Consider the following 16,101-nt stretch of genomic DNA (forward strand, 5'->3'; position numbering starts at 1 on the left):
TATCAAAGTTCATTATATTGAGGTTTAACTGTACTTTGTTAAATAGCAAATTAAGAGACACAATTCAATTTTGTTAAATCAAGGTTTGCAATATTGGGGTATGACTGTATACAGGGTGTCTACCAATCGGAAAAACTGGTTTTTCAATATCTTTGATTTTGAAAACCGGTGAAAGCCGTGGCACCACAGCCCAAGAGTTATCGGAAGCATTCTTCATTCAGTCATTGGGATCACATTGCATTAGTGTGCCTTCCTTAACCTTGTACAGCGCTGAATATGGTTTTTTGGATTCTGTCGCATGAGTGCACTCTTGTGATTGGATGTTGGTGGCTCCACCACATGGTGCTCACTGTGCATGTTTCTCTAGTTTCAGCTGTGTATAAAGGAGTGAGGCAATAAAATGATGTCAGTTAATAGTAGCGCCTTGTCCTGTCGTCCTTCTTGTGTCTGTTGTTTTGCGCTAAACAAAGTATTCATGGAATCAGTAGTGTATTTTGACGTTTTAGAGTGCAGCTCTTAGGCGCCCGTTCCTGCAGTGAGCATCGGCGTCCCTCGTAACCAGCCGAACAAGCACAACGAAGGATGAAAGAGCGAACGCAGAGTGCAGCAGGGGATGAAAGATGGCTATAACAAAGAAAGCGCGAGAAGGAAAGCAGAGGCGGAAGGCCAGAGTAGCGTGCGTCCTCTGTTCACCAATGACGCCACCGATACCATATATGGAAACAAAACGCTGTATGAGTTGGGGTCTGTCTGTAGCGGCTGCTGTGAATCGCACCCATGCATCACCCACGCACTGCTTCTCGTGATCTCCCTAATAGTGAGGCAGTTAGGCCACACTTCACTCCATTTGCAACATACTTACGACACAAGACAGGTTGTCCATGTCAGCCAATATATCGCAAAATGAAAACACATATAGAGCTGTGCTCAAATTTCACATAAGGGTGCATCGTAATCGTCTGTGAATTTCTTTTTTCCGCATCTTGTTTACCTCCACCGGCTGGATAATTCTATCAATGTCATCAGTCCTGTTGGCGTTGAATTAATGAAAGTTGACTGTACAGCCAAAAAACAGCAGCTACTAATTACATTTAGTTTATTTAAGACAGCAGCCAAAGGAATGCTAGCTGTTTTAAAGCAGCGCTGTCATTGCCTAGCTCCCCACAATTTGGAGTGTCGTCTGTTTCACTGAGTAGAAGGTACCACTCAATAAAAAAAAATTGTATATATATATATATATATACAGTAAAAGCTCGTTAATTCGAACCGCAAGGGGAAGCCGCTTCAGTTCGAATTAACGAAAGTTCGAACAAACGAAAGTGAAGGAGAGCAACAGTACACTGCGATTTGGAACCAGTAGGGCATGTCAGAAATTTGGCGTGTCAAAAAGTGATGGCCAGTGCCGCGGGCACACGCCATCTTCAAGTCGAAGCTCTGGGTCCGAGTGTGCCACACCACCGATGTCTACCGAAATGAACGTTAGCCGAGGCTTAACACCATCACAATGAATCACGACGGCCGATACCTCTTAAGCTGAAAACAAAGGTGCACAACCGATGAAAACTGCCGAGACAAAGACGCTGAACATGTGAAGGTGGCGAAGGTCCTGATTCGTTGGTTCTTGATTGCAAGCGCAGCTGCGACGTACTTGATTCGCTGTGTTTTGGCTCTTGCTGTGCCATCTCCGCACAACATTAGCAGCTGTACAAGATTTGCAAAGCCTCCGAGATTCGCAACGGGCAAGAAGTCTCGGAGGTTACGTAGAACGGAGAGGTGGCAGCCGCCGCTGCCTTCTGGCTGACCCCTCGTCGGTTAGATTATTTTCCGATTTTGCCTTCTCTCGCCGTTCTCTCCGTTTTGGAGGCAATACAGCGTTGTGTGTAGGCAGTAGGCACGTTTCTCTGGCCGTGTGCCAGGCGAGAGTAGTTCGAATTATCCGTGAGGGAACCTACTCGCGTTCGAATTAACGGACTTTTTTATACACAGACTTCTATGGAGCTTGGCCGGACCAAATCGTACAGTTCGAATTATCCATAAATTCGAATTATTGAAGTTCGAATTAACGAGCTTTCACTGTATATGTATGTGTATATATATATATATATATATATATATATATATATATATATATATATATATATATATATATATATATATATATATATATATATATATATAATGGTTGAGTTGTTGAGTTTTAAGCCGGTTCCCTCAAAGTACCAGCCTGTCTACCCATTATGCCATGGATTTCATGCCTAGAGAGGCCAAATAGCAACCTTACCAGCTTCCCTCATGCAGGCCAGCACTTTGAGATGCTTTGCACACGAGCCACATTGCATGGAAATAATTTACTTATAAAAGTGAAAATGCACATTCTTCTAGCTGACAGTGTAAATAAAGGATTGTCTAAAGAAGCCCATGCAACCGTGCTGTCATTCATTTGAAGCCAGATACTCTGAACCCCAATTATGCAGTTTCAATGAGACAAAACTGGCTGCACTTGGGGGGCCACGTTTAGTGAAGCTTTCTCGTGTCTGATGGTTCAGATGCGGGGGTCTGTGGTGGTGCTGTGGTATGTTTCCCTGCAAGAAGTGTCTTGCATGTTTTATTGCATGCTTAATGCTGAATAAAAATATGCAGATCCCACGTACCATGTGAATCGATGTAAGCGAAGCTTTCTTTGCTTTTTGCTTTTATTGACAATAATTAGTGGTGGTGTTGACATCAGATGTGTAACTCCTTCAGCGTTTAGTCCAGTACAAAAGTGGTGAGTTGACGTTGAATGTTACCTTGCGTGCACCGCTGCTGTTTGTCTGTGTAGTACTCATAACATACTGGGAGACGCGTTTACTTGTGGCGTTGTTGTGCGCCATTGTTCATGATCTCTGAGAGGGTTGAGCATTATCATTGCCTCACATGGCACTTCGCATCGGGGCAGAAGCGTTAAACTTTCATTGAATTACGGGGCTGTATGTGCCAAAATCACGATCGGGTTATTAGGCACGCCGTAGTAGCAGACTGCACATTAATTTTGACATCCTGGTGTTCTTAATGTGCACGTAAACCCAAGTGCATTAGTATTTTTGTATTTTGCTCCCCTTGAAATGCAGCTGCAAACGTCTGGTTTAAACCCATGACCTTGAGCAATGCCATAGCCGTCGAGCTACCACGGTGGGCACAGAAGTGTTGATTTCACGTGCGACCGCTTCCACAGTGTTGCCTAGACCCTATGGTGTTTTAATGCGGCTTTGCATCTTCATGCCCTGCACCAGTTGTCCACATGGCAAATTTGAATGGTGTTTATTTTTCAGAAATAGAAGGCATACTGTACCTACTGTACCTTTAGTTTTCCTGGAACTGCTATTTCCTTGCCTTCTCATGTCGTCTTCTCCCTCTCCCGCCGTCTCCCCCTGTATGAGAACTGAGAGAGTGGCAAGGCTGTTCTTCACTCGTTTCGCGACTGCATTGGTTCTATTCATTCTCTGCTTCCTCTCCCTCCTCCTCTCCACGTTTCTGCAGTCGAATCTCGCTACTACGAACCCCACATTAACGAATTTCTCAAATTTACGAATATTTTAAAAATCCTTGCCTGTTTGCCTATATTTTCAATGTAAAAATATTACAAAACTATGAATTTCAATACCGCGCATATTTCATAATAATGCACGTATTAAATATTCTCCTTTATAAGCGAGGAACATCAGTATTAGGAATCCGGCCAAAAGTAACAGCTTCCCAAATCTCGCGTGAAACAGAAACCACAAGTGCAGTAGCTATCATCATCACCATGTCGAGTGCCAACTGACACGATGCCAATTGAAGACAATATTTTCAACGCAGACGAGACCACATGTTTTTATCAGCTCCTGCCAGATCGGACGATCTGGCAGGAGCTGAGAGGGCAGCTGGCTTATAACTAGCTTACAACCAACCACTGGCTTATAGCCGCAAGTTTTTCATTACAACAATATTTCAATATAACGAAAGATTTTCGGCAGTCCCGCGTGATTCGTTATATCGAGATTTGACTTTATCCATGTTCCTTCTGGATTAGCATGTTAGTAGAAAGGTAAGCATTACAGTTTTTGCAGTGTTCTTGAGGGTGGGGTGAAAGTGGGGTCAAAGATAATTATGGCTGTCAAGAGCCTGATGCGGTGGCGCCCAGAAAACTCCAGAGGGCATTGTGTGCATGCCATGTTATGGAAATGTACAAATGAGTTCTTCCTGTCGACTTTCCTCTCTGCCACACTCCTGTCGTGTATATACATGCTTTTAACCATCGCCCAACGCTGCGTGCAAGACAACAGCAGCAGTGCAAAACAAAGGAAGAGACAAAGAAAGCTTTGCTTTATAAGTTGCCCTTGTGCTGCAAGGTCTGCCACGGTGGCTGAAGTAAGTTACCAGGCGCATTCGTTGATGAGATCCGCTGTGTGTCTCTTATCACAATGCGCAGTTTTGTTTCGCCGTCTTGTCTAAGCCTCGCTTACACCAGTTTCCACATTGCGTGGAATCTGCATCATTTCTTTTGGTGTGTCTCTTCTTGGTTCAGCAACAGAGAATAACTGTTATCAGGCATGTCATGCAAAGCTTGCAGTTCAGCTATGAGAGCGCACTTTCAGAGATGCTACAAAATCAATTTTATGACATTTCTTTCTTTTTTTTTTGTATTGCCAGTTTGTGATGTCATCTTGTTACAATGACTTTCTTAATGCTGCAGGCAATAGTCCAGTTGGAGGAGTTGAAAAAAGAGCATACTCACATGCATGAGTGCGGTGTACAGTATTGGAAGATGCTCTGTGACATTACAAACAAGGTACGTGCAAATTACTGTCAACCAGCTGGTGTTGAGTCTAGCAGACTTGTAATGCTTGTGAACCAGCGAAGGCGCAGCCGCATACACGCAATTCTTTAGCGACAAGCGACAGGCTTTGCCATAAGGAGGGCGATCTGTTGCTGTCGCTTGTCACGTCGCTTTTTTTTTTTTTTGACAGCGAGAAAATATCGCTTCACTCCCAAAAGTCAGTGCGGTGACATCGCTAGGGACAGCAATTGTGCCACAACATGGCAGCTACCAGTCCTCCCTAGTCTGTGCACTTTGATCTGAATTCGCTCTTGCAATTTGCCCTCTGCTGTGACAGCAAAAAATAAATAGCAAAACGAGTCATCGCTTCATCCCATCTCAAGCTAAGGACAAAGTATCACCGCTCTTTTGTTGTTATTATTGAGATCAGTTGTTTGTGTTGATGCTGCTAGGCCTAAGACGCCACCGAGAGCCACAAAAGTGTTATTAAGTTTTGCTCACCAGATGATGCCACAGCATTTTACGCTTGTTGCGTGGGACAGATTTCCACTTGCGATGATAGCACATTAAAGCTAGATCTAGGTAAAATGTTGACCTCTTGGTACATTTGAGATTTCTTTCTTTACAAGTGCATGATAACATTTTTTCGCGCACAATGTACGTCTGTCGCCACTTTTTTCGTGATGTCGCATTCATGTAATTGCTCCAGGTTGCAACGCAACGCCCTGTCGTGTCACTTGCTGCTGTTGCTTGGATATCGCATGCACTTGATTGGCGCTTCAACACTGTGACATCTGCATGCTCTCTTTGATTTGTTGGGAGGTCACAAAAGAGACTGAAGTTTTATAATTGATGGTTGCTATTGGGTACATGAATATTTGGAACTTCAAGTGTAAACAAAATGTTTATGCATCGTATGAAATTATTTTATTTGAAAATTTGATGCTCAGTTTCTTCGAATGTTTGATTATGGCCAAATGTATGGTATTACTAAAATTATTGGAGCTTAGCTATCATTTCTCTAGCTTTGTGGCATTGAAGTTATACCTCTTTTGTGAGTAAGCCTATGCAGAGTTGTCTTCCATTTGGGAAAACTTGGAATTGCCAGGGAACTTAGCATTTCTGTAAAACTTGGAAAAAAAGGTTCGATTCTTATTTCTTTTGTGTTAATTACTTGCGTTCAGGGAATTTACTTCTTAACATTTATAGTGTGCCCAATGGAATGCCAAAACCTCCCCAGAAAGAAAGGAAAAAAACCTGCTGACCTCTTAATCAGTTTCTTGGTTAATGATTGGTGCCATAATTAAAGTGCTTAGGATATGACACATGGTTGAATATAGTAGCATCCTGTCATGTAACCTGTAGGGCTTATTTGCAATTTGTTACAAGGAATTATTCCAAATGACCTGCTGGCATGGCACACTGATGTTTTCAGTGCCACCATTTTGCCTTCCCCAAAGTGGCAGTGATTGTGGATTGTCAGGAATTTTTCATTGAAATTATTGGATAATACTTGGAAAAATTGGGCAGTACATACTATTATTCCAACTTTGTGGAAAGCTGCATGTATTGTTTATGTCCTGATCTATATGTTTAACTCCGCTGTGCCCTTTTTACTAAATTTTGCACATGGTTTTCTCTAGTGACCTACGAATTTAGCTTAGATTATTATTGATTTTTAGTGTCCCTCAATGGGAACTAACAGCTTTGTCAATCCACTTGCAGAAGCTTCCCATGCCAGAAGTACTTGAAGCCAGGAAGCCAGCAACCAAGCCAACTAGCCGAACGAGCCGTAGATCTGATTCTGGGTCGTCATTCCTCTTTGAGTAAGCTATTCTGTATCTTTCTATTTTTTCCACTTATGTACTGCGTAGGGTTTGAGGCGATTCTTTTAAATGCAAAAACGCATCTTGGTTTTTGTGCTACAGTTGAACCCCGCAATAACGAAATCATCGGGGAGAGCTAAAGAAATTGGCTTTTGTGCAAATTTTGTTGTTGTAAAATGGTGTAGCACAAATAGGGAATGCGTTGCAAAACGGAACAATCCTGCTTTGGCAAGTGTTGCTCAAGCCTATAGAACTGCAGTGCCAACAGCACCAAGTGTGCCCCATGCATCGGTCAGTGATGGCGACGCTGCCATAGAACGGTATTATTTGTCTATCGCTTTCAGAGTATTGGGATCGAGATTCCTTGCCACGCCTCGTTCCCCAGCTTGCATGTTGTGCTTAGCTTGATCTCCAGAAATCACAGGCGTAACGGCAACATGGCGGACACGGCTAGCGTGCCTGAGCTGATTTCCCACACAAACCGTACTTCTCCCTCCCAGGGTCGAATCACCGCGCAAGCGTCACTGGGACGCGCCCGGCCTCCCAAGTGGCGGCCCCACGTTGGCACCAGTTACGTGGAGATGGATTTGCACAATGTTCACCCAATGAACGACAGTCAGGAAAGGGCATGATGCTCCATACTCCGTAACGCACAAAGGCGCAGGGTTTATTGACTCTTTGACACAGCACAGAGAATGCTCCAGAGTGTGGGGTCTGATGTGGGATATCTCACACCGTACTCTTGGGACAAAGGAACGACAACACAGTAGTGCAAACAATCACAAGTGCATTTATTGCACCTTTCATACATCAATGCCTGCTAGCCGAGTTGCTATCCACAAAACATGCCGATGGGCGCGCGACAAATCTAGAAGTCCGACTCACCGCGACCGGAAGCGAGCGAATATGTTTGCCCCATGCTGGATCCCAACGCCTGGTCGTTCGTGTGTATGGTCACGCGAATCGTGGCGCGTTCGAAGGCGGCCACGCGAGGCGGTCTCGCAGAAGCATGGGTCGCCGCGCACGCGGGAGTCGTCCCCCGCCGTGCGCCGACCCGCCGGGAAAGAGGGTCCTGCACGTGTGGCACGGCACGTCCGTTCCGCTGGCTGTCTCGAACCCAAGAGAGAGCAAGCGCCTTCCTTTCGGCGCCCAAGTAACCTCGCGGCGTTAGCCGCGCAACACTCGCGCCATCTCTCGGACTGCGCCTGTACCATTCCGACCGCCGCATGTGCGGCGAAGCCGCACTACAGGAGACGCGCTATGCGGGAAAAACATCAGGGGAGGCGCGAGGGTCGCGCATCCCCACAAGAGTCAGATCGCCAACAAACACGTGTTTAATCACCCAAGATACAGCGCAATGCGACAGTCACGGCGCTTATGGGCAAAGGCTTACTGCAAGACTGATCGAGTACGTACACCAACTGTTCTATGGCTAACGGGGAGTGGTCCACCAAGCAAGAGAACGACAAGTCGCAGAAGCAAAGGTCCCACGTAACCAACTCATTGTGGGCCTGTGAGCATCTGCCGCGGTGATAAAGCGCTCAGCGGACGAGAGCTTGAGTGGAGAGGGCGCCCGGGGGACGCCACTAGGGAGGCCAATCAGGGCACATCAAGGTGACACTTGCTAGCACGGTAGTTCGACCCCTGGAAAGAGAAGTATAGTTGGCGCAGGAAATTAACATCGGCACGCTAGCCTTGTCTGCCATGTTGCCGTTATGGCGGCGGTTCCTGGAGATCAAGCTAAGCACAAGCGTGAGCTGGGGGATGAGGCATGGGAAGGCACCTCGATCTCCATAGGAACTGCAATCACTTTTGCGAGGTGTTGCTTAACTCAGCACCGGACGCAAAGCAACAGCGTTCCTCGAGTGCACGCTGTCACCTGTAGACACCGACGCGTCCTGTGGCGAGCGCGAAAGTGATTGCTTATTGAGAGATCATTCATGCCTCTCCCTTTCTTTCTCAGTGGCTCAAAGAAGATATTTTTCGTATGTTTCATTTGTTGTTCTATGCAGGTGTGGTGTCTGCAAGAAATCTCAGGACCAGCATCAGCTTGCCAAGTGCGACAAGTGCCAGCTACACTACCACCTCTACTGTCTTGACCCACCACTCACCAGGATGCCAAAGAAAAACAAGTCAATGGGATGGTGTGTTTATGCAGCCACTTGGATGCTGTGTATTGTTGACTTGAAGGGACACTATGCGGCAAGATGAAATCAATTTTTTTAACTCTTGCTTTCACAATTCTGATGAAAAACGGTTAATTCATCAATCATCATCATCCTCATCATCATCGGCCTGCCCTAGGTTCACTGTAAAGCGAAGGCCTCTCCCAGTGATCAGTAATTATCCTCGTCTTGTTCCAGTTGACTCTATCCTATGCCTGCAGACTTCCCAGCTTTATTACACCGCCTATTTCTCTGCCATCCTCTGCTGCACTTCCATTTCCTTGGTACCCATTCTATAACATTAACCCTTTGACGGTTTTAGCCGTACATGTACGGCAGTGGTTTTCTGTCCCGCAAGGTCTTTGCCGTACGGGTACGGTTTCGACCCTCCGTTTGAAATTTCGCGCCATAATGACGATTCACGCTTACTGGGAGGTGCTGCCACCTCTTAGGTCTTACAAGAAGCGTTTGAAATTTGTGCTACCTTCTTGGGGAGATAAAGAGATCTGACTTCAAGCTTCAGCGCGTCGCGCAGACTGCGGCCACACCCCTTTTGCGGTTTCGGTTTCGCCGCGTGATCGCAACGGAGGCGCGCGAAACGTCATTTTTCTCTTTGTCAGCACTCTCTTGCAAATGCTGTGGAAGTTGATTTCTATCTTGATTGGCGCTGCTCTTAGGTTGTTTATAACCGCCGCTCGCGAGGTATGCTCGCTCTCAGCGGCAACGTGCTTTCGCGGCTTCGGTTCCGCCGCAACGGAGGCGCGCGAAACGTGATTTTTATCTTTGTCGGCACGCTATCGCAGGGGCGGCGGAAGTTGATTTCTATCTTGATTGGCACGGCTCTTAGCTCCTTTATCACCGCCGCTCATGAGGTATTCTCGCTCTCTGCGGCTGCGCGGAGACTCGTGTTTCAAGGAGTACCACACTCTAAAATACTATTGAACATATTGCAGTTCTGAGTGGTGCCGACACCAAAATACTGTTCCCTAATTTTTTTTACTATTTATTCCCGACTTTATACATCTTGTACATTCAATATCCGCAATAAAATAATTTGACCACCCGGGAAAGTTTTTTTCAAAATAATTCGACCCTCAAAGGGTTAACAGATGGACGGTTATCTGTTCTATGCATTATATAGCCTACTCAAGTCCATTTCTTCCTCTTCAATCTCATCTCTAGTCCGTTTCATAATAGCAGGCAACACTACGAAAGCTAGAAATAGACATTTGTGACCAAGGAATAATGTGCCACATATGAAAAGAAGACATATGTGTAATGCAATTCTAAGTAACATTTAAGTCCCATGCTTTTATGTTGCAAAATAGGATGTAATTATTACACAGAAGGAGTTGCAAATCTGAATGTATTGCCATGGGATAAGCCATGACACGTTTCTGTTTCTGTGACCAGTAGCCACAATGCACCACTTGTGCTCGCAACCCCAAAAAATAATCTTGCACACTCGAAGCTCAAAAGTGCACAAATAATACGGCTGCGAGCGTTAGTTATGGTGGCTGCTCCAAACTTGAATCACGTTCCCCTGCCTCCGATATTTTGATGGCGTCTGTTGCAATCTCAGAGGCAGAAGCCGTGGTCTCTCGCTGGTTTATCGTCAAGCCACTGGTCGTGCGTGCGCCAGCCTAGTAATCATCACTTCCTCCGCAACAGGAAGCCGGGTCGGCAGCGAGCGCCCTCTCTTCGAAACTACCCTGAACCACAGGAACCTCCGCTCCAGTGGGAAAACCAGCGACGCAGCAGGCATCTAGTAAAGAAGGCATTGGCCAGGCGTTCCTTCTCAATAACTGAGTAGTTCGCCTAGGCTTTGGTAAGGATGCAGCTGGCATGCGCGATGACATACTCTTCGAAGCCATCCTTGCATTGTGCAAGAACAGTGCCGAGCCCGGCACCACTAGCGTCCGTATGGATCTCAGTTGTAGCAGAGGGATCGAAGTGTCGCAGTACTGGAGGCGAGTTGAGAACGCATCGCAGTTCTTGGAATGCATCGTCGCATGCCGGGGACCAGGCCGATAGGTCAGAACTGCCAGTGAGAAGCTGCGTCAAGGGGGCGATGATAGACGCAAAGTTACGGACGAAGCGTCGGAAACATGAGCGTAGGCCGATGAAGCTGTAAAGCTCTTTCGTGGTGGTTGGTTTAGGGAATACGGGTACGGCGCCAAGTTTTGTGGGGTCCAGGAGGATGCCGTCTTTTGAAACTACATGGCCGAGAATAGTAAGTGCGCGAGCGCCGAAGCGGCATTTCTTCAAATTTAGTTGCACTCCTGCAGTAGAGAGGCACGCAAAGACTTGCTCGAGGCGGCTGAGGTGCAATGCAGAGTCGGTGCAAAAAAACCACAATGCCACTTAAATAACAAAGGCGCGTTTTCCACTTCAGCCCTCGAAGAATGGTGTCCATCATTCGCTCGAAAGTGGCAGGCGCGTTGCAAAGGCCGAACGGCGTGACAGTAAATTCATATAGCCCATCAGTTGTTACAAAGGCTGTCTTTTGGCGATAGACCTGTGCCATTGGCACTTGCCATTACCCAAAGCGCAAATCCAGCGAGGAAAAGAATTCTGCTCCCTGTAAACTGTCCAAGGCATCGTCAATGCACGGCAGAGAATAGACATCTTTGCGTGTTATTCAGTTAAGGCGGCAATAGTCGCCGCAGAACCGCATGGAGCCATATTTATTTATTTAACAACGACAACTGGAGATGCCCAGGGAGTGTTAGAGGGTGGGATGTCTTCAGCATGTCGTCAACCTGCTAGTCGATGATCCGGCGTTCAGCGGCCAACACCCATATGCACACTGTCGCTATGGTGTTTGTTGGCTAGTGTCGATATGGTGAACAACTGCGGATGCTCGGCCCAAGGATGGTTGGTCAATGTCAAACAGGCGCGAAAACGTTGGAGGAGCTTAATAATTTTTGTGTGCAGCGCAGGTGTGAGTTCTGCATCGACGGCATGAGCGAAGACGTGTACAGGGGCATTGGTCGCGGTGGGGGCGAGTGACGACACAAATTGATAATGTTCAGTAGCTAGGCAAGGGAACAATAATTCAGGATTGCCAGTCAGCCTCTAGAGTCTGTACAGGAGTATGTTTATCTAGGTCAATTATAAGGGACCCTTGTCATGAGAAGGAAATTTACAGAATAAAAACAGGTTAGAAGGATACGGCAGATGTTAACAAATCATGACCAGAAGCTTACCGCTGTTGTTGAAGCGAAAAGTGTACAATCACTGCATTCTACCAGTGCTAACGTAGGGGCAGAAACTTGTAGGTTAACAAATAAGCTCGAGAACAAGTCAAGGACTGCGCAAGGAGCGATGGAACAAAAAAGGCTAGGCATAATGTAAAAAAACAGGAAGAGAGTGATGTGGATCAGAGAGCAAACGGAAATAGCTGATATTCTAGTCGACATTAAGAGAAAAAAAAAAAATGGAGCTGGTCAGGCCATGTAATACATAGGGTAGCTAACCAGTGGACCATTAGAGTTACAGAACAGGTGCCAAGGGAAGGGAAGCACATTCGAGGAAGGCAGAAAACTAATGGGGGTGATGAGATGAGGAAATTCGGAGGCGCAACTTGGCATCGCCAAGCGCCAGACAAGGGTAATTAGATATTGCAGGGAGAGGCCTTCATCCTGCAGTGGACATGAAAATAGGCTGATGGTGATAATTATCATATAAGAATGCGCAATAACTGGACTCATTACACTGCTGCAGTAGAAGGTGGGCTACTTGAGTGCGAGAACTGCTCGCAGACAAGTAAACTGCCACCAGAACTCTGTGCGGCCCCAGCCACGGCGGCTTAGTGGCTACATTGCGCTGCAAAGCACAAGGTTGCGAATTTGATTATGGGCCGAGGCAGCCACATAAGAACGCTCAAATACGACGCATTGGGTGCACATCTGGGAACCCCAGGTGGTCAAAATTAATTTGGGGTCCTCCTCTATGGCGTGCCTCATAATCAGATCTTTCTTTTGGCATGTAAAACCCCAGAAATAACTTCTCTTTTTTTAACTCTATGTGGCGCCACTTTTTGTATTTGTGCAGGCAGTGTAGCGAATGCAACAAGAACTCTGATGAGGACAAGGAGAGGCATTGCGACCCCAATGCACCACGGCGCCTACGAGATCAACCTCGAGGCACACTGCGCTATGAGGACTTCCCCTTCATAGAGACCCCCAGAAAGGTGCGAACACACTTGCAGAGGCTGTAGTCTTGTTTGACAGCGCCAGCTCTTTCCCCATATGGCTTTGAGCTATGCATGCATGTTACTACAGTGTCGAGTCATAGTAATATAAGGCATAAAAACGAGCCACTGAGAAGCCCAAGTGTGTGAACAGCTACTCTGTGAATGGTTACACAGAGCCTCCTTTGATGGCCCTTTGTAATTTTGGTTCACTGCTTAAAATGGTCCCTCAAATGCTTAAATGTAATCTGAGCAGCATGAAAATGAGTCTACGAGTGGCGTATTGTCACATATGTCGTGTGTGTAGGGTTGTGGTTGTCGTTTTGGGGTGTCTGGAATGTCTTGTAAGTTGCATGCAGTGGTTTCTTGTGCGTGGCTTTGTAAGAGGTGGACTTATCCACTGTTGTTAAACCTTTGAGTGTCTAGTTTTTTTTTTTAAGTGTCTGGTTGCTTTTTGGTTCCCCCTCTGCATGCTTACATTATGCGTTTTCTGTCAATGGCACACTGCCAGGTTAGGTAAGTTAGGCTAGGTTAGGTAAGGTAGGTAAGGTAGGTAACGTAGATTAGGTAAGTTTTGACTGACAAGCGGGTAGCCTCCTCGGTGCAGAGTCCTAGTAAAGCAATATGGCTTGTCCAAAAAAAGTGGGCCGGAGAGAACTGGTATAGTTAATTCAAAGAATTAATTTAAAAAGGCTACTGAATTTGAATGTAGGTTATATCTTCATAGGCCATGTTGCAAATGGTTCAGTTTGTCAAAAACATTGAGGAGAACATAGTCATAAACCAGTCATTGTAAAATATGCTACCTTGCTTAAAACAACGAGATCTGCAGAAACCTACAAGCTGGAGAAAGCTTTGTATATGGGGTTTGGATTTATTGGTAGCTTCATGCTACATGTCCCCTTCAGTCGCAAATTATGGGCTTATGTATCAAACTTTATAATTTTGTCACATTGTGCTGCATACTCAGTAAGGTTGTCTAGTGACCTAAAAAACCTGGAAAAGTCATGGAATTGTTTAATTTTTCATATTATTGAGTAATGTCATAGAAAACGACTGATTAAACTTCCCAGGTTACAAAGTCATGTAGGTTGGTTCCCCACAAAGTTATTAGGCTCATTGCAGCACTGCAGGTTAGCTTTCCTGCATAATAACGTTTTTTTTTTTTTTTTAATCACCATAATAAAGGAATTGATTCATAAATTACATGTGGCACTGGCTTCTGGCTCAACATGAGTGCACACTTAGCCCTTGTATACACTAGCATGACAGGGTGACCTTCTACCAAAGCAAAGCAGGGCTTGCTGTACATGCACCTGTACATGAAGCGGTGTACGCTGAAGGGTATTAGTAGTTCCATGGTGAACCTCGGACGTAGGGTGCACGTCAACAAACTGAAGGCTTTAGTTCGCAATGTAGCATCTTTTTTCTTTTTTTCCAGATGAGGTGTTGGTGCATAGCAGCTGCCTTCTAGCCTATGACAGTGATAGACTACTATTGCTGTCAATGCTTCGCCATTGAAGCACTGCCACATTTTAGTGTAACAAATCCAGTGGCTTGCACTGTCACACACAGGAGGCGACAACATGTGGAGACTGTAGATGGAGGAGGAGACTGGACGTAGCACGCACCTTAAGTGCACGGCTTCTGGCACTGCTGCACTAATGCATCTTGTTACACTATTAAACCCTGTTCTAATAATGTGTCTTCATTGGCTACTATTGGGCAGCTGTGCAGCATAAACCAAATCTGCATCAATGAAGTAAGCTTCTGCTGTACAGCTGAATAAGGTCCATTCTCTTCAAAAAATGCCCATGTACAGCTTAAATTTCTACTCCATGTGTGCAGAGCTTAGTTGGAAAATGCAATAGGAAGAACTACAGGACAGTGCGGGGAAAGCCACATGTCCAGCACACCTACAGCGCTTTCGTATACAAAAAAAAGAAAGATCTCTGTGAGCACATTATTTGCTCTCCACACATCCTTTGGATTCCGAACTAGAACAGACGATGTGCACTGACCAGCCACCCTCCCCTACCTCTTAGCATGCACACATGTCCCCCCTCCCCTTGGAAACGCGATAAAGACGCTGCCGCATCAACCCATAATCCTTCTCTGCTCACCCTTGCACCTACAGCATATGGCGGGCACTCGCAATCTTATCGCAGGTGGGCTGTATAGACTCTTTTCACGGCGATCCCATGGGCACCGCCATGGTTTCTCATGTGGTGATGCATCCATTGCCTGCCTCAGCTTCCTGTGTTGCTTCCGTGTTTAGAATGGATGTGCATGGTGCCCAGCGCAGCTCAGCAAACCTTTGTTTCAGTGGATATCGTAAATGGTGACTACATGAAGCTTTGGCCACAGCTTCAGAGGACGTGCAAATGCTTTAGGAGCTCATTATGCCTTGTACAAACTTTGCAGGCACCGTATATGGTGCTTGTACTATAGAAGTGGGTCGAGAAATGTATTCGAAACTGTACAACCTTCCCGCTTGTGGAATAAATCAGGATGAGTGTGTTTTATTCTTCATTCTTTATTTGGCAAACACTTCGAAGAAGCGGATTGTTGTGTTTCTGACCCAGCAATGTTCCTCAGTGCGGTGACTATCTGATTCTTTATTTTCTGGCTAATTGCTCGCGGGTGTGCTCAGTTGAAGCAGACTTGTTCATGCTGCGCACAGGGCTTGAAGCGTAGATATCTACTTTGTAATAGCTTGTAGCAAAGACGTATTGTGACTAGTCGCTCGCTTACTCTGTGGACCACCACGAAACATTCAGCTTTAAACGGTCTTGTGCTGTCGGTGTAGTCGCAATCACCCATGCTTCAGTGCATTCATTCAAGAGCATGCCCTGTCGCTTATTCTTGATATGTTGGCAATAGAGTGGGCTGGGCTGGATGTGTGTAGATGACGTTGAACAAACTTACTATGCTAAGTAGTGGCACTACCCCCTATGTGCCTGTTCAGTGAGTGGTACTCACTCTTGTTGACATTTCGTGGTTAGAATTCTTTTTTGGAGGTTAACAATAGAACACTGGTGGATGAGTTAATTTTTTTATCCTTGAGGAAAACCATGCATCATGAAGGGCCGGTTACACCAGCAGTCCTATCTA

The 16,101-nt window shown here is 45.9% G+C and overlaps 1 protein-coding gene across 5 annotated transcripts in view; it reads left to right on the top strand.

Moving 5' to 3' along the window:
* Positions 1-16,101, top strand: part of LOC139059204 (PHD finger protein 14) — a 60,114-nt gene that overhangs the window by 24,170 nt on the left and 19,843 nt on the right. For all 5 annotated transcript variants that reach the window (XR_011514008.1, XM_070537306.1, XM_070537307.1 and 2 more), the window contains exons 14-17: positions 4,718-4,813; positions 6,527-6,627; positions 8,640-8,771; positions 12,849-12,987. Coding sequence is in view for 4 of the 5 variants with exons in the window: in XM_070537306.1 (XP_070393407.1) it covers positions 4,718-4,813; positions 6,527-6,627; positions 8,640-8,771; positions 12,849-12,987 (468 nt within the window). In the remaining variant the exon portion in view is untranslated. The remainder of the gene's footprint in view (positions 1-4,717; positions 4,814-6,526; positions 6,628-8,639; positions 8,772-12,848; positions 12,988-16,101) is intronic.

Source organism: Dermacentor albipictus, chromosome 4 (genome assembly GCF_038994185.2).
Source record: "Dermacentor albipictus isolate Rhodes 1998 colony chromosome 4, USDA_Dalb.pri_finalv2, whole genome shotgun sequence".
Taxonomy (NCBI): Eukaryota; Metazoa; Arthropoda; class Arachnida; order Ixodida; family Ixodidae; genus Dermacentor; species Dermacentor albipictus.